This window comes from Hyperolius riggenbachi, chromosome 8, assembly GCF_040937935.1.
Source record: "Hyperolius riggenbachi isolate aHypRig1 chromosome 8, aHypRig1.pri, whole genome shotgun sequence".
Classification (NCBI taxonomy): domain Eukaryota; kingdom Metazoa; phylum Chordata; class Amphibia; order Anura; family Hyperoliidae; genus Hyperolius; species Hyperolius riggenbachi.
Window position 1 is genome coordinate 258,565,268 of NC_090653.1, and position 25,135 is coordinate 258,590,402.

At 45.8% G+C, this 25,135-nt stretch overlaps 1 protein-coding gene across 1 annotated transcript in view; it reads left to right on the forward strand.

The window, feature by feature from the left end:
- SLC31A1 (solute carrier family 31 member 1) overlaps positions 1-25,135 on the forward strand; it is a 99,338-nt gene that overhangs the window by 69,315 nt on the left and 4,888 nt on the right. The window contains 4 exon segments of the mRNA XM_068248709.1: positions 6,334-6,492; positions 18,464-18,536; positions 23,340-23,395; positions 23,397-23,509. Of these exon segments, the coding sequence (XP_068104810.1) occupies positions 6,367-6,492; positions 18,464-18,536; positions 23,340-23,395; positions 23,397-23,509 (368 nt within the window). The 5' untranslated portion in view covers positions 6,334-6,366.

Consider the following 25,135-nt stretch of genomic DNA (forward strand, 5'->3'; position numbering starts at 1 on the left):
CCTGATCTCCTCTGTAATCTTATGGGGCGTCCCTGATCTCCTCTGTAATCTTATGGGGGTCACTGATCTCCTCTGTAATCTTATGGGGGTCACTGATCTCCTCTGTAATCTTATGGGGCGTCCCTGATCTCCTCTGTAATCTTATGGGGGTCACTGAGCTCCTGTGTAATCTTATGGGGGTCACTGATCTCCTCTGTAATCTTATGGGGGTGTCACTGAGCTCCTGTGTAATCTTATGGGGGTCACTGGTCTCCTCTGTAATCTTATGGGGGGTCACTGATCTCCTCTGTAATCTTATGGGGGGGGGGGGGGGGGGGTCACTGATCTCCTCTGTAACCTTATGGGGGGGGGCGCTGATCTGTTCTCTAATCTTATGGGGGGGTCACTGATCTCCTCTGTAATCTTATGGGGGGTCACTGATCTCCTCTGTAATCTTATGGGGGGGGGGGCGCTGATCTGTTCTCTAATCTTATGGGGGGGTCACTGATCTCCTCTGTAATCTTATGGGGGTGTCACTGAGCTCCTGTGTAATCTTATGGGGGTCACTGGTCTCCTCTGTAATCTTATGGGGGGTCACTGATCAACTCTGTAATCTTATGGGAGGGGGGGGGGGGTCACTGATCTCCTCTGTAACCTTATGGGGGGGGGGGCGCTGATCTGTTCTCTAATCTTATGGGGGGTCACTGATCTCCTCTGTAATCTTATGGGGGGTCACTGATCTCCTCTGTAATCTTATGGGGGGGGGGGGTCGCTGATCTGTTCTCTAATCTTATGGGGGGGTCACTGATCTCCTCTGTAATCTTATTGGGGGGTAATTTTGTTGTGCAAAATTGCCAAGTAGATCCAGTGTGTGTCAGACTTGTTCAGGATTTCCAGGGACTCTGCTGCTGGATCTGTGCAGCCTTGTTAAGGATTTCCAGGGACTCTGCTGCTGGATCTGTGCAGCCTTGTTCAGGATTTCCTTGGACATGGTACCCCTGTGACTGTTTCACTGTCTCAGGTTAGTGCATTCTGCTTTGGAATTTTTGTAACACAACTTTTAATCATTTTTAATTAAGAATTCCATTAAGCATTAAGTCTCCACCCAGTCCTATCAGTTACTGCAGTTTATTTCCAGGTGAGTTTCTCTCCATTTATAATCCGCTCTGAAAGATCCCTTTAGTGCTTTTCTGCCTCTGATTTTTTTTTTTTTTTTATTGCTCCCTAAAGACAGCCATACATCAGACAATGTTGGGTAGATTCGACCAACAGACAAATCTCCCAAATCTGATTGGAGAGAGATCTGTCGGCTTACCATACACCGCAGGCCGATTCCCGATCAATTTCATGCTCAAATCAATCCGCAATCGCCCTTATGACGCAGCTTCCACCGCCTCGCCTGTCTGACGCTGTCCACGGCGGTGTCCAGTGCAGTATACATTACCTGTGCTTGTGTGCTGCTGGCTCCGGGTGCTGTTACGCTCGTTGACGTGACATCACGACACCAGGCGAATGCAGCTGAGGCTGGCAGGGCCCTGCAAGACGAGATCACAGCATCTACCGCAATACTTGCATGAACAACGCTAATGCCCATCACCACCGGTTTAAAAACCGCTTCCATTTATTTGAATGGAATGGCAGTAGAATCTTTTTCAAACTGCTTTTGTCGGCCGCTGAAACCATTGCGTCTGCCAGCAAGTGAACCTGCCTGGCTGTCCTGCTAATCTGCTAAAACTTCAGTCATAGACCCTGAACAAGCATGCAGATCAGGTGCTCTGACTGAAGTCTGGCTGCATGCTTGTTTCTGGTGTGTGATTCAGACACTACTGCAGACTAATAGATCAGTAGGGCAGCCAGGCAACTGGTGTGGTTTAAAGTGACTCCGAGCTCATCTAAAAAATAAAAGTTGTACTCACCAGGGGCTTTCTCCAGCCCAGTGCTAGTCGGTAGGTCCCACGCCGGCGTCCTGGCTCCTCTCCTTCTCCCCGCTCCGGAATGGCTGACAGGCCGCAGCCCGGGCGACACTCTCCCGAGTGTCGGGCTGCTTCTTCCGCATATGATGTGGATTACGTCACACGCCGGCCGCCTCGCGTCATCACGGCGGCCGGCGTGAAAGTACTGCGCATGCGCGCTTTAATCGGAGAAGGAGAGGAGCCAGGACGCCGGCGTGGGACCTCCCGACCAGCACTGGGCTGGAGAAAGCCCCTGGTGAGTACAACTTTTATTTTTTAGATGAGCTCGGAGTCACTTTAAAGAGAAACCGTAACCAAGAATTGTACTTCATCCCAATCAGTAGTTGATACCCCCTTTCCCATGAGAAATCTTTGCCTTTTTCACACACTGATCATTGGGGGGGGGGGGGGGGTGTCTGTATGGCTGAGAATGGCCTTAATTCACTAAGCTTATCTCCTGTCTTTAAAGGGGAACTGAAGAGAGAGGTATATGGAGGCTGCCATGTTTACTTCCTTTTAAGCAATACCAGTTGCCTGGCAGCCCTGCTGATCCTCTGCCTCTAATACTATTAGCCATAGACCCTGAACAAGCATGCAGCAAATCAGGTGTTTCTGACATTTAAGTCAGATCTGACAAGGCTAGCTGTATGCTTGTTTCTGGTGTTATTCAGATACTACTGCAGAGAAATAGACCAGCAGGGCTGCCAGGCAACTGGTATTGATTAAAAGGAAATAAATATGGCAGCCTTTGTATACCTCTTACTTCAGTTCCCCTTTAATAACGTTTCTGAGCTGTTTCTAGTCAATCATTGCAGCAATAATAGATACAGATACTCCCTATCACAATGGACTTCCATTACAGGGAACAATAGGAGATAGAACTCTGGAAGCTTACAGAGTGGACTTGTTTGATCAAAACTTTTCGGAAAATCTGTTTTTCAAGGAGTATCAGATATTAAATCTCGAATGAGGAGGAAAGCTCAATGTTTGTATCTCAAATGTGCTTAGGTGGAAATCAAGTCCTAAGGTGTTTTTTTTTTTTTGGGGGGGGGGGGGTTGTCTATGACTGTTACAAACAATGAACCCAAATTTGAATAAACAAACTTTTTTAAAGCAATCATGTTAATTATTGTAAATAATAATAAATGTAATATTGTAAATAATGTATTCGGAAGTAAACATTTCAAGTTGTTTTGTTTTAGAGACAGTTAACTGGCTCTGCTCACCTTTAGCCATTGCATTATCCAGCTACTATGGTAGGGACTAGATTGTGAGCTCCTCAGAGAACAGTCAGTGACATGACTATGTACTCTGTACAGTGCTGCAGGAAATGTCACTGCTATATAAATACATAATAATAATATGGCAGGACATTAGAATATGACTATGATAGGATTAGATTGTGAGCTCCTCTGAGGACAGTCAGTGACATGGCTATGTACTGTGTACAGTGCTGCAGAAGATGTTAGTGCTATATAAATGCATAATAATAATATGGTAGGACATTAGACTGTGCGTATGGTAGGGATTAGATTGGAGTAACCGTTTATGGAGAACTGACGTCAGATTGATTCTATCTTTGCCTGGGGGGGCTTTTTAATCGAGTCTCCTGTGTCAGGAACGGCAGTATTTGGTACATTTTATTGCTAAACTGGTTAAATATAATTAAATTGTCTCCATCAGCCCAAAACACATCCGCCCGGAGCCCCCCAGGCCTCTCCATGTATCTGCTTCCTCTATAATGTGATCAGAGACAGCGGTGTCCATCTGATAATAATTCTGTTACCTGCAGGGATTCATGTTCCCATAGAGAGATAAGCAGAGGGGTCAGGCCAGCCCGAGTGTTCCATGCGTTATCTAATTTTACATGTAAAATTTTTATGTTGGGAAACATACCGTAATTGCTGTGATGTGTAATTGCTGTGATGTGTAATTGCTGTGATGTATGGGGTGGAGGAGAGTAGATGGGATGCTTCTCCCACATCAGCGCTCACAAATGTCATTATTACTTCAACCTACCCAGGTTTCCCCGAAAATAAGACACTGTCTTATATTAATTTTCCCTACAAAATATGTGCTACTGCTTCTATTTTTGAGGGGTATAAAACATTTTCACTACAGTTCCTCTTTAAAGGGAATGTCCAAGCAAAAAAAAAAAATGAGTTTCACTTACCTGTGGCTTCTACCAGCCCCATGCAGCCATCCTGTGCCCTCGTAGTCACTCACTGCTGCTCCAGTCCCCCGCTGGCAGATTTCTGACCTCAGAGGTCAGGGCCGAATTGCGTACATTTTTACACATTCCCGCTAGTGCAGGAACATTAACACATACATTTTTAGGCGTTAGTGGTGCAACGCGTACATTTTTGTTCCTGCACTAGCTGGAATGCGTAAAAATGTATGCAATTTGGCCCTGACCTCTGAGGTCAGAAAGCTGCCAGTGGGGGCTGGAGCAGCAGTGAGTGACTGCGAGGGCACAGGATGGCTGCATGGGGCTGGTAGAAGCCCCAGGTAAGTGAAACTCCATTTTTTTTTTTTTTTTTTTTTTGCTTGGACCTTCCCTTTAAAGGACCACTATTGCGAAAAAAAAGTAGGCAGTTAATCTGACAGAACTGACAGGTTTTGGGCCAGTCCATCTCCTCATGGTGGATTCTCAGGGTTTTCTTTTTATTTCAACAGCATTTTCTGAACAGCAATTGCAAAGTCTAACTGACAAAATAGTGTGCAAGCGAGCAGGGCTGTGGAGTCGGTACACAAATCTTCCAACTCAAACTACGACTCCTCAGTTTTTGAAACCTCCGACTCTGGGTACCCAAAATGGCTCAGATTCCGACTCCTTAGTCTAATACTTACCATGGCAGTGGATTTTGTACAAATTCATCCAACTCCCGACTCCGACTCCTCAGTTTAGGAAATCACTGACCCCGACTCCGGGTACCCAGGATTGTTCTGACTCCGACTCCACAGCCCTGCAAGTGAGTAGGGAGGCTGGCTGGTATCTTACTATTTTGGCAGTTAATCTGCTGTTCAGGAAATGCTGTTGAAAACAAAGAAAACCCTGAGAATCCCCAATGAGGAGATGGACTGGCCCAAAGCCTGTCGGATCTGTCAGATTTTAACTACCTACTTTTTTCGCGATGGTGGTCCTTTAACTGCAGTTGTTCTGGAAAGCAAGTGCGTACTACCATGTTTCCCCGAAATTAAGACCTCCCCTGAAAATGAGCCCTGGCCGTATACGGGTAGAAAGTCGGACGCTATGCTAGTGTATGGGGAGATGTGCAGCCTCTCACCACACCTCCCTTGTGGCTCCTCCCCCTCCGTTCACCTGTAAACAGCTCCAGTACCCTAACAAGGTCGCTGCCCTCTGACCCGGTCGCAGCACCTGCGCTGTATGCTGGGTTGGCTCTGTGACCGTGCCTCCCTCTTGTCCTAATCAACTTGCGCTGGGGACGCATCAGTGCGCACACATTATGATGAGGGGGCGGGGGGTCACGGAGCCAACCCAGCACGTGCAGTGAACCGGGTCAGAGGGCAGCGACCATGTTAGGATACTGGAGCTGTTTACAGGTGATTGGAGAGGGATGCAGCCAGGGCTGTGGAGTCTGGGTTGGAGCAATTTTGGGTACCTGGAGTCGGAGTCGGTGGTTTCATAGACTGAAGAGTCGGAGTTGGAAGATTTTTGTACAGGCTGCACACCTCCACATACACTAACCTAGCGCCCGATATTCTACCCGTATACAGCTAAGGCTCATTTTTGGGGGAGGTCTTAATTTCGGGGAAACACGGTAGTACGCACTTGCTTTACGGAACATCTGCAATTAATGAGGACCTGTAGTGAAAATAATGTAATGAATAAAATGTATCTTTTTTTTTTTTTTCCCAATATATATTTGTAAATTATGTATTCCATGCTTGCTCATTGTAAAATCTTTCATCTCCCTGATGTACATTCTGAAAATTATCAGAGACGGCGACATCTTTAATCCTGTCAGGTGCAGCTCTGCAGAATGTTTGGTTACTGAGAGTTCTAAAGGCCAAAGAAAGTGTACTTCTGTACTTGGTCTCTCGGGGGAGGGGGGGGGAGTGCAATTCCACATAACTGAACAGCCTAGGCTAAGCATCATTGGGAGGTCGGGGCTACATAATAATTTACAACAATATATAGATATAGGAAATGTTTCTAATGTAGAAACCAGGAAAATTATAGCAAGAGTGGGCATCCTGAATGGTTTACTGCTTTCTACTATTTGTCACCACAGGGCCTCTTTCTTACAATGATCTGAGATTTGTTATAGACAATTGCTGTTGCTGTTCCCACTAATGCAATGTATGTTTCGTGACCTTCTTAATGGCCTTCCTCATGGCCTGTGTGACATGACTGAAGCTGTGCTGTTTTGTATTATAGGATTCCCTGAGGATATCATTGCTGAGCTCAGAGATGGATCACAGTCATCATCGTGCTATGAACGTCACAGATCCTCACGCTGGACATGTGCACCCCACTACAGCCGGGCATGACCACAGCGGCAACATGGGCGGGAGCATGGGTGGCAGCATGCATATGGTGAGTATACTTGGCCTACTAGGCTTCTGCCCCTACTCTAGGTAGAGTTTCACCGCATTAAGCTACTTTAAAGAGAAACTCCGACCAAGAATTGAACTTTATCCCAATCAGTAGCTGATACCCGCTTTTACATGAGAAATCTATTCCTTTTCACAAACAGACCATCAGGGGGTGCTGTATGACTGATATTGTGGTGAAACCCCTCCCACAAGAAGCTCTGAGTACTGAGGTACTTCTGGCAGTTTCCGGTCTGTGAACCCTGTTGCATTGTGGGAAATAGCTGTTTACAGCTGTTTCCAACTGCCAAAACAGCCAGCAGCAGCTACATCACCTGCCAGCAGTAAAAATGTCACCATGTAATAAATGTCAGACTATAAATCAGGGATTTAACATATTTTACAATGAGCAAACACTGACTAAATCATTTATACATAATTATTGTACAAATGAAGCACTTTTTTTATTACGTAATTTTCACTGGAGTTCCTTTTTAAAGTGTACCCGAGCTGATAAAAAGAAAACGTTTTATACATACCTGTGCCTTCCTCCAGCCCCATCCGCTCGGATTACTCCCATGCCACCATCCTCCACTGTCTGCAACTTGGGGAACCGGGTCCCCGCGTTACCGTTCCTCTACGTATCTCCTCCAGCATTTGCTGGAGAGATAAGCAAACAGCGCACTTCACTTACGTCAGACTGGCTCCGACTGATGGAAGTGCTGGGACCCTGTACCGGAGCTGCAGGCAGAGGGGACAGCGACGTGGGTGTGATCCCAGCGGATGGGGCTAGAGGAAGCCCCAGGTATGTATAAAACATTTTCTTTTTTTCAGTTCTGAGTCCCTTTTAAAGGGCACATGAAGTGAGAGGGATCCGGAGGCTGCCATATTTATTTCCTTTTGAACAATACCAGTTGCCTGGCTGTCCTCCTAATCTTCTAAAACCTTTAGTCATAGACCCTGAACAAGCATGCAGATCAGGTGTGTTTAACTGAAGTCGGACTGGATTACCCACATGCTTGTTTCTGGTGTGATTCAGACACTACTGCAGCAAAATAGCAGGGTTGACGGGCAACTGGTGTGGTTTAAAAGGAAATAAGTATGGCAGCCTCCATATACCTCTCGCTTCAGGTTCTCTTTAAGGCCTGTTTTACACCTAACCATTGCGTTGGCGGTGAGATGCTCCGTCCCCCATCACAACGCACAAAACGTCATTCATATGACCCTGTGACAGAGTGCAACAACAGGGTCATATGCATAGTGCCGCCCCTCACTGCATGACCTGCTTCCTGCTGGACAGGAAGTACAGCATTGGGTTTTCCCATCGTTGCTTGATGCATTGCCGACGCCAACATTTAAAATTTCTGCGTCGCCCACCTCTGGAAGTCTAACGGTAACGCTGTTGACTTAAAGGATACCTGAGGTGACATGTGACATGATGAGATAGACATGGGTATGTACAGTGCCTAGCACACAAATAACTAGGCTGTGTTTCATTTTTTTCTTTCTCTGCCTGAAATAGTTAAACATCAGGTATGTAAGTGGCAGTTCCTGACTGCGTCAGACTACAGTGTGATAAGAAATTACAACTATAAAACACTTTCCTAGCAGAAAATGGCTTCTGAGAGCAGGAAAGAGATAAAAAGGGTCAATAGTTCATAGATTTTAGCTCTTCTGTGAATACTTCATACGTCAGTGAATGTGTCATTGAGCAAAAACGATATACAAAAATAAAAACTTAAAAACTAGATTTAAATATAAAATAAAACTGTGGAATATCTTAAAAAGACATTTTTAGGAGGAGGAGGATAGATAAAATTGTTTATTTCATTCGTTTTTCATTTTCACCTCGGGTATCCTTTAACATCGGGTCGGCGGCTGATCGGGCACGCCTGGTCAGTGCGACGCCATAAGTGTTCTAGTCTCCATTGCCATGCATTGTGACTGCGGTAAAACGGTAACGAAATGCACACTCGCAAGGCAAGTGTAAAAGGTGCCTAAAGCAGAACGAACACTTAGGGCCCATTCACACAGGGGATCGCAAAACGCTAGCGATTGGCACTAGCGTTTTGTGGCTGTGTTTTTTGTTTTTTTTTTTCCATGTTAAACACGTCTTTTACTATTTATTTTCGCGATTTTTGAGCGATTGCGATTAGCACTTTTTTTAAAGCGGTATTGTCACCATAAAAATCAAATTTCAACAGCAACTGGTCTGAGTGTATTACATGATAAAGATGCTAATCCTGGATTCAAAACTTGCAAAACTGTTTCTGCTGTTATGGTTTGTAGTTATCACATACTTTAGGAGCGCTGGTCCTAGTGCCAAACAGTGCCAAAGAGTTGAATGCTGGGAGTTCTTTTTATCTATAATATATTCCTCCTCTTCCATTTATTTCCCTGCCTAACTGCTTATCAGAAACACCCTCTGATCACTTGTGTTTGCAAGCAAGGCTGAGGTGACTCAGTGATTGGATGTGTAAATAAAAAAAGACTCTGGGAGAAGGGCAGCTAATGAATACACAGTGAGCAAGAGAAGGGAGGGGGGAAAACAAGTCAGGGAGGATATGATGTCAGCATTAGCTTGGCAAGATGGCCACTGCCTAGAATATGATTTTCTGCTTTTCCTTTATAAAATTCACAGGAATCATTACGTGGATAGCACAATACATCTGTTATGTGAGTAGAAGTAGTATTTAACTACTTATATATGTGTTTTCTCATATTCATCAGCTGGTACACCCTCTGGAGGAATGGCTCCGCCCAGTCCTGGGGAAACACAGAAGTAAAGTATAAAAAGCTCCCACCCTCCCCTAATCCCCAGTTCATTTGTGTTTCCGCCCGGGAACACAGGGGTTTTTCTTTCTGCTCCCAATTTGTTTTTTTATATGGCTCACCGGAGGGTGAGTTTTTTCTATCCCTGGCGGTAGTACCTTTGGAGGAAGAGGGTTCTGTGAGTCGCACCGCCAGAGTCCTGGCTTCTTTGGTTTGTGCTGCCGCCATTTGCCTCTGAACGCCCACGGTTGGAATTGGGTCGTCAGAGTTTTCTTCCGCCTTCCTCACGCGCAAGAGCCTCTCTGATCTTATTCCTGGTACGGAGGTCACTTCCGCCGAAGTCAGAGGAGGCGGACAGGAAGTTACGCTATACGCGTCCTTTTAGGTTGCCGGCTGGGCGTGCGGGCGGCGGCAAGATGGAGAGCTCTAGCGTGGTCGCCCCCGCCGCTGCTGGCCCCGCTACTGCTACGGAGGGCAGAGCTTCCGGTACCAACGCTGCCTCAGCTGTCCCTTCGGCCTCATCAGCTGCTGCTTCTCGATCTCAGTCTGATGGTGTGGTGAGTGGGGGATTTCTTCCTCCCTTATAAGATGATTCCAGTTCTGATGTGCACTAATGTTTGTTTAACTGGAAATGTACTTTGTCTCCTATTCTCTTTCTCTGTCTTTTTTTCTTTTTACAGACGAGAGTGGAGTCTGGGTCTTCTTCTAGTAGTAAACCCAGATCTAAAAAATGTTGTCAGTGTTTAGCAAAACTGTCTTCTAGCTATACTAAATCCTTATGTCAATCATGTATAGATGCAGTGATTTCAGCAGAAACTTCTTCAATTTTTAAAAATATAATGAAGTCAGTCAAAAAGGACATGGATGAAACCTTAGGAAAATTTAAGGAATCCTTATTATCCAATCCTGATTTAACTGTTGCAGGTCCCTCATCGACACCTGTGGTTAATCCCCCTACACCCTCGCCCGTTCCTGCTTCAGACACTGTACAGGTTGATTCTCCCCAAATTCCCTTAAACATAGATTTTCTGGGGGAGGAAGGGGAGGAAGAGGAAAGAGAGGGCAGGGAGGATGTTTCTGATTTAGAGGAGGGGGAAAATGCCGTTTCAGAGGAGGAATCGGATAGCGACTCATGAAGAGCAGCTAGATTTCTCTTTAGTACCGAGGAAACAAATGAATTACTTAAAGCTGTTTATGCCACGGAACAGATCCCTGAAATACAGAGGGAGGTTACGGCACAGGATCAGGTATATTCTGGCCTGGCTCAACAATCTGGCAGAGTTTTTCCCTTTCATAATTCACTTAAGGATATTATTGTATCCCAGTGGCAGGATCCTGAACGTAAATTGTTCATCCCTAAATCGGCAAAAAGGAAATTCCCTTTTTCCCCTGCAGATATTGATCAATTTACTAAATGTCCAAAATTAGATGCGGCCCTATCCAAACATTCAAAAAAAGCGGATCTGTCTTTTGAGGATACGGGGGTTTTAAGGGATACTATGGATAAGAAAATTGATTTACTGTTAAAGAAGGCCTGGGAATCTGCTTCATTTGCCTTTATTCCTGGTGTTGCTTCTACTTGCATTTCTCGAAATTTACGTGTATGGATGGATAACCTAATTTCCCATGTTAAAACTGGATCTGACCTTAACTCTTATGTTAAATCTCTACCTGTAGTGTTAAAAGCCGTCGCTTTCTTGGCCGATGCAGCAGTAGAAATTGTGCGCATTTCTGCACGTACTACTGCATTGGTCAATTCGGCCCGCAGAGCCCTTTGGCTCAAAACTTGGGATGGAGATTTAACCTCTAAAAATAGGCTGTGTGCAGTTCCTTTTGAGGGTAATCTCTTATTTGGTAAGGAATTAGACAATATACTCTCAAGGTCGGCAGAAAAGGGAAAACAATTCCCTATTAAACATAAAACCTTTCGTTCCACCAAGCCGAATTTATTCAAAAAACCGTCTCAGGAACGGTCCAAACAGCCTTCTCAACAAAGAAGGTGGTCTTCTCCGGCCGGTAGGGGCCGGGGGGGGTTTTGCTCTCGCAAAACCGGGCGAGCCTAAGAATAAATGACAATCTGCCTGTGGGGGGGAGACTTCGTTATTTTTTGTCCCACTGGGAAAAAATCAATGCGGATCCCTTTATTCTAAGAATCATAAGAGACGGGTATCGTCCACAATTTTCGGTTACCCCTCCCCCCAGAATCTTTGTGAACAAATTTCCGAAAGACCCAGGCAAAGCACAGGGTCTGCTGACGGAAATACAAAAATTAATTTCAAAGGATGTGATAGTACCAGTTCCGAAAACTCAGGAATTCAAGGGTTACTACTCCCATGTTTTTTTGGTGACCAAAACCAACGGGGAATTCAGGTTCATACTGAACCTGAAGTCATTAAACCCCTTTTTAGTTTACAAAAAGTTCAAAATGGAAAACATTTTTTCGGTCAAGGCAGCCCTACAGGGGCAGGAATTTTTTGCGTCAATAGATTTGCAGGACGCATATCTCCACATTCCAATCGCCAAGTCTTATCAAAAATTTCTAAGGTTTGCGATTCGAATGAGGGATCGGACGTGTCACTACCAATTTCAGGCTCTTCCCTTCGGGATAGCGTCAGCTCCACGTATATTTACCAAAATTCTGGCGGAGGTAATGAAAGTGATAAGAAATCAGGGAATAAATATTATTCCCTACTTGGACGACCTGCTCATTTTTGCCAAGACGGAACAGGATCTAAGGATACATACAAATTCAGTCATTCAGGTTCTGTCCCAGATGGGATGGATTATAAATTACCCCAAATCAAACCTGGTGCCTTCCCAGTCGATTGTATTTTTGGGGTACGCAATCAATTCTATAGACAAGAGAGTTTTTTTAACCACAGAAAAGGTGGAAAAACTACAAAATGGTGTCAGACAGCTGCTCTTACTCCAGGAAATTTCAATAAGAGAAGGAATGACAGTGTTGGGTCTCATGACGGCCTCCATTCCTGCCGTAACTTGGGCACACTTTCACTCCCGAACTCTTCAAAATTGGGTGTTGGAAGTATGGGACAAGAATCAGGAGTCCTTGGACTCTCAGGTTTGCATACCAGCACAGGTGAAGAGAAGTGTTCACTGGTGGTTGCAATCAAACAACCTAACTCAGGGCAGAGTCTGGAGGCAGGAATCCCCTATGAAAATATTCACGGATGCCAGCGCCTGGGGTTGGGGGGCCACGTCAATGGGTCAGCATTGCCAGGGGAGATGGTCCAAAACAGTAGCCAGAAGATCTTCCAACTTCAGGGAACTCGCAGCGGTGAAAGAATCACTAATGATGTTTCAGGACAGGATCCGGTTCAATCATGTCCTGGTCTTTTCAGACAACACTTCTACAGTAGCTTACCTCAACAAACAAGGAGGGACCAGGTCTCCGAGTCTGTCCCTCCTGGCGACGGAAATTTTTTTCTGGGCAGAGGCCAACCTTCGGTCGTTAGAGGCGATTCACGTAAAAGGGTCGCTCAATCTCGAGGCGGACTTTTTGAGCCGCCACGAGATCAATCATTCCGAATGGGAATTAAATCAGGAGGTCTTTCTGGAGATCACGGAACAACTGGGACTTCCAGAAATCGACCTCTTCGCATCTCCAGCGAATGCCAAGGTTCTTCGGTTTTATTCGCTTCACAGAAATGCGAGTTCTCTGGGGTTGGATGCTCTGTCAATCCCTTGGAGTTTCAAGCTGGGATACGCCTATCCACCTCTAAAATTGATTCCACATGTTCTAGACAAGATTCAAAGGGAAAAGGTAGAGATAATACTCATAGCTCCTATGTGGCCCAAGAGGAACTGGTTTTCCACTCTGCTACGGTTGTCTGTCCGATCTCCTCTGAATCTTCCGATCAGGTCAGACCTTCTACGTCAGGGACCGCTTTTCCACCCCAAGCCAGAGTTATTCTGTCTGGCAGCCTGGACCCTGAGAGGGTGATTTTGAGGAAGAAGGGAGTCTCTGATAAGACTATTGACACTTTATTAAAGTGTAGAAAACCGGTCACTCAAAAAATTTATAGGAAAGTTTGGAAGACATACACGTCTTGGTGTACGACACATGATCGAGTTCAAAGTAACATTGGGGCTGTTCTTGACTTCTTGCAGGAAGGTCTAGAGATGAATCTAGCCTTAAGTACCTTGAAAGTCCAATGTTCAGCCTTGTCAATTTTGTTGGACAGACCATTAGCACAGGAAAAATTAGTTAAAGATTTTTTCCGGGCAGTTCAAAGATCCACTCCTATTAAACAGAAGGTTATTCCTCAATGGGATTTATCCCTAGTTCTAAACGTCCTAACCAGAGCGCCCTTTGAGCCTCTAGATGATATTGAGCTAAATTTTTTGACGCTAAAAGTAGCTTTTTTGGTCGCCATTACTTCGGCTAGAAGGTTGGGCGATCTTCAGGCCCTTTCGATTAAGGATCCTTTTTTGACTGTTTTTCCAGATAAAATTGTATTACGTCTAGATCCAAATTATTTGCCCAAGGTCTCCTCAGATTTCCACAGATCCCAGAATATAGTCCTTCCTTCGTTCTGTGATAATCCTTCTTGTACAAAAGAACAAGAATTCCATTGCTTAGACGTCAGGAGGGCCCTTCTATCATATCTAGCTAGGACTAGAGAGTTTAGAAGATCATCACATTTATTTGTATTATTTAAGGGGAAGAATAAAGGTCAGCAAGCTTCAAAACAAACTATTGCTAGGTGGATATGTGAGGCTATTTCTCTCGCTTATAAGACTTCAGACTCCACTCCACCATCCAACATAAAGGCACACTCCACCCGATCAATGTCTACGTCATGGGCAGAGAGAGCAGGCGCTACAGTCCAGCAGATATGTCAAGCGGCAACTTGGGCGAGTTCTTCCACTTTCATCAAACATTATAGAGTGGACGCTCCTTCTCAGCAGGATTTATCGTTTGGCAGGAAAGTGCTTCAGGCTGTAGTCCCTCCCTAGGTGAGTATTTACTTTGTCATCCCTCCAGAGGGTGTACCAGCTGATGAATATGAGAAAGCACCAGTTAGTCTTACCGGTAACGGTGTTTCTGTTCAGCAGCTGGTACACCGTCTACTACCCAACCCTATTCTGTCGCATTTCCTTGTACCGATGTCTGTTTATTAGTGGGTCACTTGGAGGTGCGTCGCTACTCCCCTTTTTTCCTGGTGTTCGGGCTTTTTTACTTTATATACACTGGGGATTAGGGGAGGGTGGGAGCTTTTTATACTTTACTTCTGTGTTTCCCCAGGACTGGGCGGAGCCATTCCTCCAGAGGGTGTACCAGCTGCTGAACAGAAACACCGTTACCGGTAAGACTAACTGGTGCTTTTTTATTTCTAGGTTAGCATGGGTGTCGCTTGTTCTTTAACATTGCGATCACTCAAAAATCACGAAAATGTGCCGTGTGTACATTTACTGTGAATCGCTGGCGATCGCAACAGTGAGATCGCTGCCAAATACTTTACATTACACTAGCGCTTTTAAAAGGCGTTTTGGCAATTACCGTTAAATGCCCGCTAATCGTCCCAGTATGAATGGGTCCTTACCTACGCTTCACTTAGTGTGAGAGCCAGGGCCGGCCTGCCCATGAGGCGGGGTGAAACTTTTGCCTCAGGCGGCACCTCTGGGGGGGCGGCGCCCTTCCGTGGGTGTGGGGGACCGCCCGAGCTGGAGGGGATAGCGGGCAGGAAGGGGGTATTGGGCCTAGTGGCGGGGAGGGGGGGTCGGACCCCCCTCCTCCCTCGCCTGGGTCCCCCGTCCTCCGCTCCCCTCCAGCTTTAAAAAGTTACGTCGCTGGCTGCAGCTATTGTAAGAGGCAACGGGCGGGGATCACTCACCTCTTCCTCGTTCCAGCGTGCGCTCCACTGATGTCACTTCCTGCGGCGTCACTTCCTGCGGCGTCACTTCCTGCGACGCAACTTTTTAAAGCTGGAGGGGAGCGGAGGACGGGGGACCCAGGCGAGGGTCCGACAACCCCCCCCTCCCCGCCGCTAGGCCCAATACCCCCTTCCTGCCCGCTATCCCCTCCAGCTCGGGCGGCCCCCCACACCCACGGCTTGGGGGGGGGGGGGGGGGGGGGGCGCCGATTTCTTTAAAGATTGCCTCAGGCGGCAAAAAGTCTAGGGCAAGGCCAGGTGAGAGCATAACTTTTTATCACTGTACAAGGCCTTTGTCAGCTGCATTTTGTCCCTGTGTGCATTCAATGCGATTTCTATATTTCAATATGTTTATTGTATTTTGAAACCTAAAAGAAAAAGAAATACAATACAGGCATCTAGTATACAGGCAATCTTTACAGGAACTACTCCTCGTCTTATTACAAAATGCACATCAAAATGCAAAGTCTTCCTCGCCATCAGGATAGTTAAAAACTTAGAGGAACTGTAGTGAAAATAAAAATGAATACAATTTATTATTTTATTTTTACAATACTCATTGATCTATTATTTAGGCAGTATTTCCTCACTCTGATTTACATTGCAAAATTTATCATAGGTGGCAACAAATGTAGGCCTTTCAGGTGATCTCTGTGCAATGTTTGTTTGCTGAGAGTTCCAAAGCCAGTAGAAAATATAACTGGTCTCCCAGGGACCGGTACATAACAAATAGGTGCCTGGTAAGTAATCGCGGTCCCTAGTGAACCACAGAAATCTAACTGAAACCCAACAAGTATAGAAAGAGAAAGCATATAGGATTGACTAATTGTTGGAAACCCCACGGCCAAGTGCATGTTGTAAATTTTTACAAATTTCATTAGATTATTATACAGTAGATTATTTAATCATTGTTTGCTTATAGTAAAATCTTTCCTCACACTGATTTACATTTTGGTCCTGTGAAACATTTGTTTACTTGAGTGTTCTAAACCCAGTAGAAAATATACCTGGTTTCCCAAAAGGCTCTGGGACGTGAATACTGCATAGATAAACAGCCTAGGCTGTGACATCACTGGTAGGGTGTGGCTACATACAATTATACAGCAATATATAGTTATAGGAAGTGTTTCTAATGAAAGTATCAGAAAAATTACCGTAAGTAATGTAATTGGGTATCCTGAATAATTCACTACATTCTCCTGTATGTCCGACCAGGGCCTCTGTAACATACTGGTTAGTTTTTCATGGCTGTAGAAATTTTGGACCTGAGTTTTTCTATACAATTTTTGATGCAAACGTTCCATTCAGTTGTACGGAATAATTTTAAAATGCGTATGCAACCAAAATGCACCATGCAGTGTGTTTGCGCTTAAAGTGAATCCGAGGTGAAAATAAATTGAAGAGATAAACAATTATATTTTATCCTCCTACTCCTAAAAATGATTTTTTATTTTTTTAATTTTTTTAAGTATCCCAGGGTTATCGTTTATATTTAAACTTTTACAAAGTGGTTGAATGTTTTACAGTCTCTAATCAGTGGCAGCCTATTAAGTGTCCCAGAGTTAGAAAAAGGTCAATAGTTCATGTGTTTTTATCTCTCCCTGCCCTCAGAAGTTGTACTCTGCCAGGAAAAGTTTTATGGCAGTAATTAGCTCATCAATGATGCTTACTATATTCCTGACAATTTACCGACAAGACAGAAGCTGTCATTTCCATGCCTGAAAATTAACTCTTTTTGGCAGAAAAATAAAACCAGTAATACAACCTGGTTATTCATGTTTTGCACTGTACATACACAGGCTTATCTCATCATGTCACGTCGCCTCGGGTACACTAATAAAGACACCTGAACTGAAATAAACTGTAATCTTTAATTGTATGCATTTCCTGGAGCCTTATATTTTTATTTTCAGTTTAAGAGAATGGTTGAGTTGACAAAAAAGTTAGAGACACTGAAGTGGAAAAAAAAATTGATGAATTGATTGTGTAGTACGGATAATCACTAGAACATTAGTAGCAAAGAAAATATTCTCATTTTTATTTTCAATTATATAGCTTTCACAGTGGGACGTTACAGGCGCACGTTAGTGCAGCCTGTAACGCACCCCAACGCACAGCAATGAAAAATCAACGGGCTGTTCACAGTGCTCACGTTGCGTTACATTATAACGCAGCACGTCTACATAACGTACTGCATGCAGTACTTTACACGCGGCTAAGCCGCGTTAGACGGTTTGCACATGCTCAGTAGGGTTTTTTTTCTTCATTTTATGGGTGGAGAGGAGGCGGGGAGAGGCCGCTACGTAGCCAGGCACATGGCTACTTATTATTCACTGCACTTGCAGTGTTTACATCCCGGAGCGGCCGTGGATTGGCTGGCGGGGCCACGTGATGCGGAGAGCTCCGCTCACGTGGTCTCCGCAGTGCCTCCGACAGAGCAGGCGCACCAAGAGCTGCTTGTAACGCGGCTCTTGGTAGCGTCCTGCTCCAACACCACCAGCTGTTGCGTTAGGGGCACGTTATGTGCCCTATAACGTCCCCTAAACACAAAGTCCTGGTGTGTAAGTAGCCTAAGGGTCCCTTTAACTCTTCCTGTACTGGAAACAATATTAGACTTATGTCTCTGCTCCTAATGTTTTATTTCTTAGCTGTACTACACATACAAATCATATCATAATTTTTTTTTCATTTAAGTGTCTCTTTAAAGAGACTCTGTAACATCAAAAACCTCCCCTGGGGGGTACTCACCTCGGGTGGGGGAAGCCTCAGGATCCTAATGAGGCTTCCCACGCCGTCCTCTGTCCCACGGGGGTCTTGCTGCAGCCCTCCGAACAGCCGTCGACAGACCCGACTGTAGATTCAATATTTACCTTTGCTGGCTCCAGCGGGGGTGCTGTGGCTGCTTTCGGCTCGGAAATAGACGGAAATACCCGATCTCCGTCGGGTCCGCTCTACTGCACAGGCGCCGGAAACTTGCGCCTGCGCAGTAGAGCAGACCCGACGGCGATCGGGTATTTCCGCCTACTTCGGAGCCATCAGAGCGCCTGCGCAGGAGCCGGGAAGGTAAATATTGACGTCACCGCTGTACGGAGGGCTGCAGCGAGACCCCTGAGGGACGGAGGACGGCGTGAGAAGCCTCATTAGGATCCGGAGGCTTCCCCCACCCGAGGTGAGTACCCCCCAGGGGACGTTTTGACGTTACAGTTCCTCTTTAAGTAAAACCTACATCCACTGTAAATTATTAGCGGCTGTTTGAACATCTTCGGTTATTTCAGCCCCTGACGTGTCGCTCTTTCTCTGTCTCTCCAGCAAATGACCTTCTACTTTGGATATGAAAACGTGGATCTGCTCTTCTCCGGATTGGTTATTAATTCGGCAGGAGGTGAGCATTGCTGAAAATGTTCTGTTCATAGTGCTTAATCCAGCCTGGTCAGGGTAATTATTTGGGATAAGCTTCTGAAAGCAGAACTGCATTTCATGAGGGGGTTAACCCACCCTGGTTCCCTCCTCTGGGCATAAAAGCTCCACACTTCTCTACATCCTCCCGATACTTCCTCCTTCACAGCCGAAAGGAGAAAGTATTGGGAAGATGTAGAGGGTCGTGGAGCGCTCCGCCCACAGGCAGCAACACGGGTGAGTAAACCTCCTCTGCTGCGGCTGTTTTTGTTCGGTTCGGCTGAACGCAGCTTCGCTTTTGCAAGCTCATTCCTACTCATAAAGCTTTATGCTACGTACACACATGCGACAATGATCGTTCGTTGAGAACGACGAACGAACTTTTAATTGATGAAAGAACGACCTAAGTAAAGTTAGTTTTAAATTGTGTGTAACGATCTGATCGTTAGAACGAACGTTACATCACGTAAAGCAACTATTGCACTTGCGCATAACAATGAGAAGTTTCATGGAGAAATAGCGAAATGCGCATGTCAAGCCTAGTACGAACGACCGTTTCCAACGATGTACTACTTTTGCAAACGATCGTCGTTGGTAAAAATCCGCCAAGCTAGATCGTTCGTTTTTAACGATCTAGCTCGTCCGTCGTTAGACTTAATGATCGTTGGTTGCTTTTTTTAGTCGCATGTGTGCAGGCACCTTTATATGGGACAACTGTGCAGAGTGACTAGCATGCAGTCACTGCTCTATGGCTAGCATATTTTTTTCCTTTTAAACAATACCAGTGTCTGGAACACAACCCTGAAACAAGCATGTGGCATATCCATCCAGACTTTACTGTTTTCACTGCAACATATGTGTTTTTGTTTTCATTGACTTACATGTAAATTGCACATCACATGTGTTAAAAAAAAAAAAATCGCTGCATCGCGATTAAAAAAAACACAAAATATCTGGAAAAAAACACACAAGATAGGGAGACCGCCTGTTAAATGTGATGCCATTCACTTTTATTAGATGCGTGGCAAAAGCAAAGTTGCAGTTCCTCACAATGCATGAAAATTCTAATAAGGGTGAAACACTGAATGTCTTGTCTCCATATCCCTTTCTCCTCGGGTTCCCTTTAAAGTGGACCTGAACTCAGGACTTCCCCTCTGATCTAAAAGATAAGCAACAGCATAGTAACTTTTAAAGAAAAAAACATTTCTTTGTTACAGCTGACACAAATACTGCAATAAATCTGCAGTGTTCATTTCCTGCTTTCATGGAAGCAGACATAGGGCTAACATCCTGTGTTTACAAATGAGTTTCTCTACCGAGGCAGCCAGCTGACACAGCTGAGAGTTCAAATTACTGTTGTGCTTAGTCACAGATGAGAGGGAATTAGACAGGCTAAACTCTCTAAATACATACAGTAGGAGAACAGAGGCGCCAGCAGGATAAAAGTGGATAAAAACTTTAAAATTTGCTGGGAGGAAGTGGTGGACTTACCTCCATAAAGCAGACCCGAAAGACTGTCTGAATAGTAGTCACATTTATTAATTAGTACCCCAAAACAGTGCAACGCGTTTCGCAGGCCCAGCCCGCTTCATCAGGCAATAAAAATGGGGACAAGACAGAATTTCAGCAATAGCAGGTGTAGCGCCTCTGGTGGAGGGGTGATCTACCCCCTTTCGCATCTACAGAGAGCGACTTCTTATCCCTGAGTGAGGACAGGTCTAATCTCCTCACCTGCCTATACAGTGGTTGCCTGTGTGGTAACCCATGTTTGTGAGTATAATTTTCTCACGATAACCTTTACCTCATTTATGCTTAACATACTACACTATATTGGGCTCTCGGTTTCTCTACACTTTATCTCTCTACAAGCCTAAATACATACAGGGTGCATTTCTCTGTTTCCCTTCTGTCCTGTGCAAGAGTTCATATCTACTTAAATGCGTGATACTGAATAGGTCAGCGCTGTGCTGCGGACAATGAATTGTGAGACTGCACTGCTGCACAACGTGGGAGTGTCAGACTGTGCTGTCTCTGCTCATGTAATGTCATTGCATATGGCTCACTGTACACGTTGCTGAAATACACACAACATTGTGTATTGGGGGTACAAGAAGCTAAGAACAGTGACAAGCTGGGATAAATTCAATCCTTTGCTGGTACGTTAACCCTGTCAGGACTGCCTGTAGTAAATCCTACGTCGCACTTGTGGCTGTCTAAGCCTGATGCGCCGTAGGATTTATGCCGCCTGCCGTTTCTGCTCCCGACGCGATCGTGCGCACCCGAGAGGGGAGATTAAGCTGTCATGTGAGAGCTGACATCTCCCCTCAGTGATCAGGAGCCATCGCGATTGGCTCCTGATCACGTGATCACTATGATCGCCGGCGGATCGTATTGATCACTGTAAAAGCTGTGGGGGGGGGGGGGGAAGAAGAGGATCCACTCACCTCCCTGACGTTCCCCTCTGCTCTGGCCGGCATCCCCACTCGCTCTGCGTTTAGTGTCGGGTCCCGGCTTGATGACGTCATCAAGCCACATCGCGGAACTTGGCGACCGTACGAGCGAGGATGCCGGCCGGAGCAGAGGGGTCCACAGCTGCTCATCGCTGGAGCCTGGGAGGCGAGTCAAGGCTGCTGGCTACAGGGGAGGGCACCTGGCTAAAGGTGGAACAGCATACCCAATTAGCCCTCGCAGGGATCCAGCTGCCTGACCCCCCACCTTCCATGCAAAATCGCCTGCTCTTTAAGGGGGTTAGGCAGCCGGTCCTGAAACGGTTAAAGAGGAACTCCAGACTTCTAGACCAGACCTTCTCAGCCAGGGTTTCTTGAGTACTCTGCAGGAGTTCCCTTGCATTTTTCCTTCATCGGAAATGTTTTAAACAAGAAGTCCTTCAACAGGCCCTGGGCAATCTTATTCAATCAACACAGATTTCTCACAACGATTCCCTATGGAATACGACACACTGTTTGGATACTCCCTACCTAAAAAGAGCAAAGTCAGTGACCCTCTTGTCTGTATAATATGACTTGTGTTATTTTTTGTTTCCAGTTTCTCCCCTTTACTAACAAGTTGTTCTTTTTCAAGCAAATGTTAATATTTCTTGAAATCACAGTAACTAAGGTTTACCACCTAAGACCTTTTCTAACTTGAATAACTGAAACATCACCCAGCCTGCAATTCATTTATATGCATACTCTAAGATACCGCCCCTGATGTTATATTGGTCCAGCCAACCAAGACAGGCTTCATGCAAAGTAATTGGTCGGCTCCTAGCCCCTGCTCCAATCACAGCTCCCAACTGGAGGTATCGGCTCCACCCAGCCAGCCCTATTGGGTATGCCTGGCTGGCAATGGAACTGATCTTCTGGTACAGGACTAACGCCTTCATACTTATGTTATTCAAAAAGTTCTTGAGGTTTTCTCAGTTATACTCTCTTACTCAACTTTACTACACATTTGTTAAATGCAATCGTTATTAACAGATTCTATGTCAATGTATACAATGCATTGTAATGCTTTTTTTCTATATTCAATAAAAATGTACAGTTCAAAAAAAAATGTTTTAAACCTTGCAGATGCAGAAAAAGTAGTTTTGAATATCCTTCTGGCATTGTGCTTCTTCTATGGTCAGATCTTCTGCTGCTCAGTATACCTCTCGGGAGGTCTGCTCATCTGTGGCCAGGCCCAGCACTTCCATAGAGCTCAAGGGGGCAACTGCCCCAGGGCCTCAAAGCTTGTAGGGGGGTTCCCATGGTGTCTCCTTAACTGGGCTCACAGGGGCCCCTGCAATGTCTTCAGCATCATCTCACCTGTCCCAGCAGACAAATTGTAGGGTCCCGGGGGAGCACAATTAAGTTGGGGGGGGGCGTAGTCTGCTCAGGGCCCTGGGGAGAAATTAGTTGCGACAAAGGGCCCAATGCTGTTTTTTTTTTCTTGGGGGGGGGGGGGGGGTCTGTTGGGGATCCCACAGGTTAATTTTAATTTGTAATTTAACACTAGAACCGGCCCTGTCTGTGGCTGTTATTAGGGTTTTATCAATACCAGTCACATGTTTTATAGTAATTTATTTTCCCCACCCTCTCTTCCTTCTCTCCCTCCGTTTCCTTTCACCCATCTCTTCACCTATTTTGCCTTCACCTCTCTCTCTCTCTCTCTCCCTCCCTCTCTCTCTCTCTCCCCCACTCCCCCCCCCCCCCACTCTCTCCCCTCTCCTCTCTCTCCCCTCTCTCTCTCTCTCTCTCTCTCCTCTCCTTCTCTCTCTCTCTCCTCTCCTTCTCTCTCTCTCCTTCTCTCTCTCCTCTCCTCCCCTCTCTCCTCTCCTCCCCTCTCTCCTCTCCTCCCCTCTCTCCTCTCCTCCCCTCTCTCCTCTCCTCCCCTCTCTCTCTCCTCCCCTCTCTCCTCTCCTCCCCTCTCTCCTCTCTATCCTTTCTCTCTCTCTCTCTCTCTCTCTCTCCTCTCTCCTCTCTCCTCTCTATCCTCTCTCTCCTCTCCTCTCTCTATCCCCTCTCTCCTCTCTATCCCCTCTCTCCTCTCTATCCCCTCTCTCCTCTCTCTCGCTCTCTCTCTATCCTCTCTCTCCTCTCTCTCTCCTCTCTCTCTAATCCTCTCTCTCCTCTCTCTCTCTCTCTCTCTCTCTCCTCCTCTCTCTCTCTCTCTACTCTCTCTCTCTCTCTCTCTCTCTCTCTCTCTCTCTCCTCCCCCTCCCCCCTCCCTCCTCTCTCTCTCTCTCTCTCTCTCTCTCTCTCCTTCTCTATCCTCTCCTTCTCTCTCTCTCTCCCCATCATGTTCCCAGAGATGGCTGGAGCGTTTGTGGCGGTCTTCCTGTTGGCCCTGTTTTACGAGGGTCTGAAAGATCGGCCGGGAGAGCTTGCTCAGGAAATCACAAGTCAGCATCCGTTATAACTCTATGCCAGTGCCGGGGCCCAACGGCACCACCCTGATGGAGACTCACAAGACTGTCGGGTAAGGACTGCTGAATACCATTTGTAGGAAGATCTGTGTAATGCTGGATCCACACGGTGCGTTCGCGCACTTCGATTTCCCGCTCTATTCCCGTCGATTCGTTTATTTCCAACATGTCCGATTTGGATTTCGATGGATCGTTAGGCCGATTTGGCATACTTTGCATGCGAATCGACCTAACGATCCATCAAAATCCAAATCGGACATGTTGGAAATAAACGAATAGACGGAAATCGAGCGGGAAATCGAGGTGCGCGAACGCACCGTGTGGATCCAGCATAAGATGGAGGAGGATCTGGTATGGAGAAGGTTAGAGTCAGGCCTGGTTCCAGGGCTCCAGAGAACAATAATGGTGACAGAAACACGAATACATTGGGCTCTATTCACAAATCACAATAAGCAGTTCGGTAAAAAGCATTTTGGATCGTAAATTACCACCTGCTGTATTTTACACTTTTTTTTTTTTTGTTATACCAAATTCACAAAAGTTTTCCCCCATAAGGCAGAAGTTTGGTAATTTACCGAACAAACATGCCTCAATTCACTAATCCCTGCTCGGTAAGCGTCACTTACCAGCCTTCTAGCAGCAGGCAGGCAGGCAGGGAGCTGTTTGTGTGACTCAGAGGTTATCCACACTGTGCCGCCTGTCATCCCTTTAGATGTGCTGGAGCCACCAGGGGGAGCTCTTCTATGCGCTACAATACAAATATGCACATCTAAAGGGATGCCCTCAGAAGTGTCAGCTTCTTCAGCTTTGATACACTGAAAGATCCAACGGCATCCCTGTCGCATCCAATCACAGTGAGAAGCGGGCTGTGTGGCTCTCCCTACTGGCTGCCTGGCTCTCCCCAACGGCTGTCTGTCAAGTTACCGGGGAGAGACAGTTATCAGCTGCTGTGAGCTGGAGAAAATTACAGACCACTTTTGGCTGGTAAATGAAGTACTGAAATCTTTGTGAATTGACATTTCCTGAGGTAATTACCACACAAGTCTGTAATTTACCTCACTAGTCGGTAACTGTGATTTTTCTGTGCGGTGATGGGTTTAGTGAAGTGCAACTTGGGAAGGTGATCGATAAAATCAGCTGTTTTCAGCATTACCGAATGCGGTAATACTTTGTGAATCGAGCCCATTGTGTGATAAGGAGGGATGTGCAGCGGAGATTGTGCTGCTGACTGTCCTCTGGAGAATTTCCACCTGTGATTTTTTTTTTTTTTTTTTTAAAGGAAATAGGTGTTGTGAACCTTCTGAAAATAAAATCCAACACTGCTGATCATTTCAATGCAAATGCTATGCAAATTATTTCAATTTTCCAGCTAGACTGCACATACACAGGCTGCTGAAACCAGTTCACTAAACATAAAGGGCACCTGAAGTGAGCGGGATAGGGAGGCTGCCATATTTATTTCCTTTTAAATCATACCAGTTGCCTGACAGCCCTGCTGATTTTTCATGCATCAGTAGTGTCTGAATCACCTGAAACCAGCATGCAGGAAATGCAGTCAAACACCTAATCTGCTGCATGCTTGTTCAGGGTATATGGCTTACAGTATTAGAGGCAGAGGATCAGCAGAATAGCCAGGCAACTGGTATTGCTTAAAGGGGCACTATGGCGAAAAATTGTAA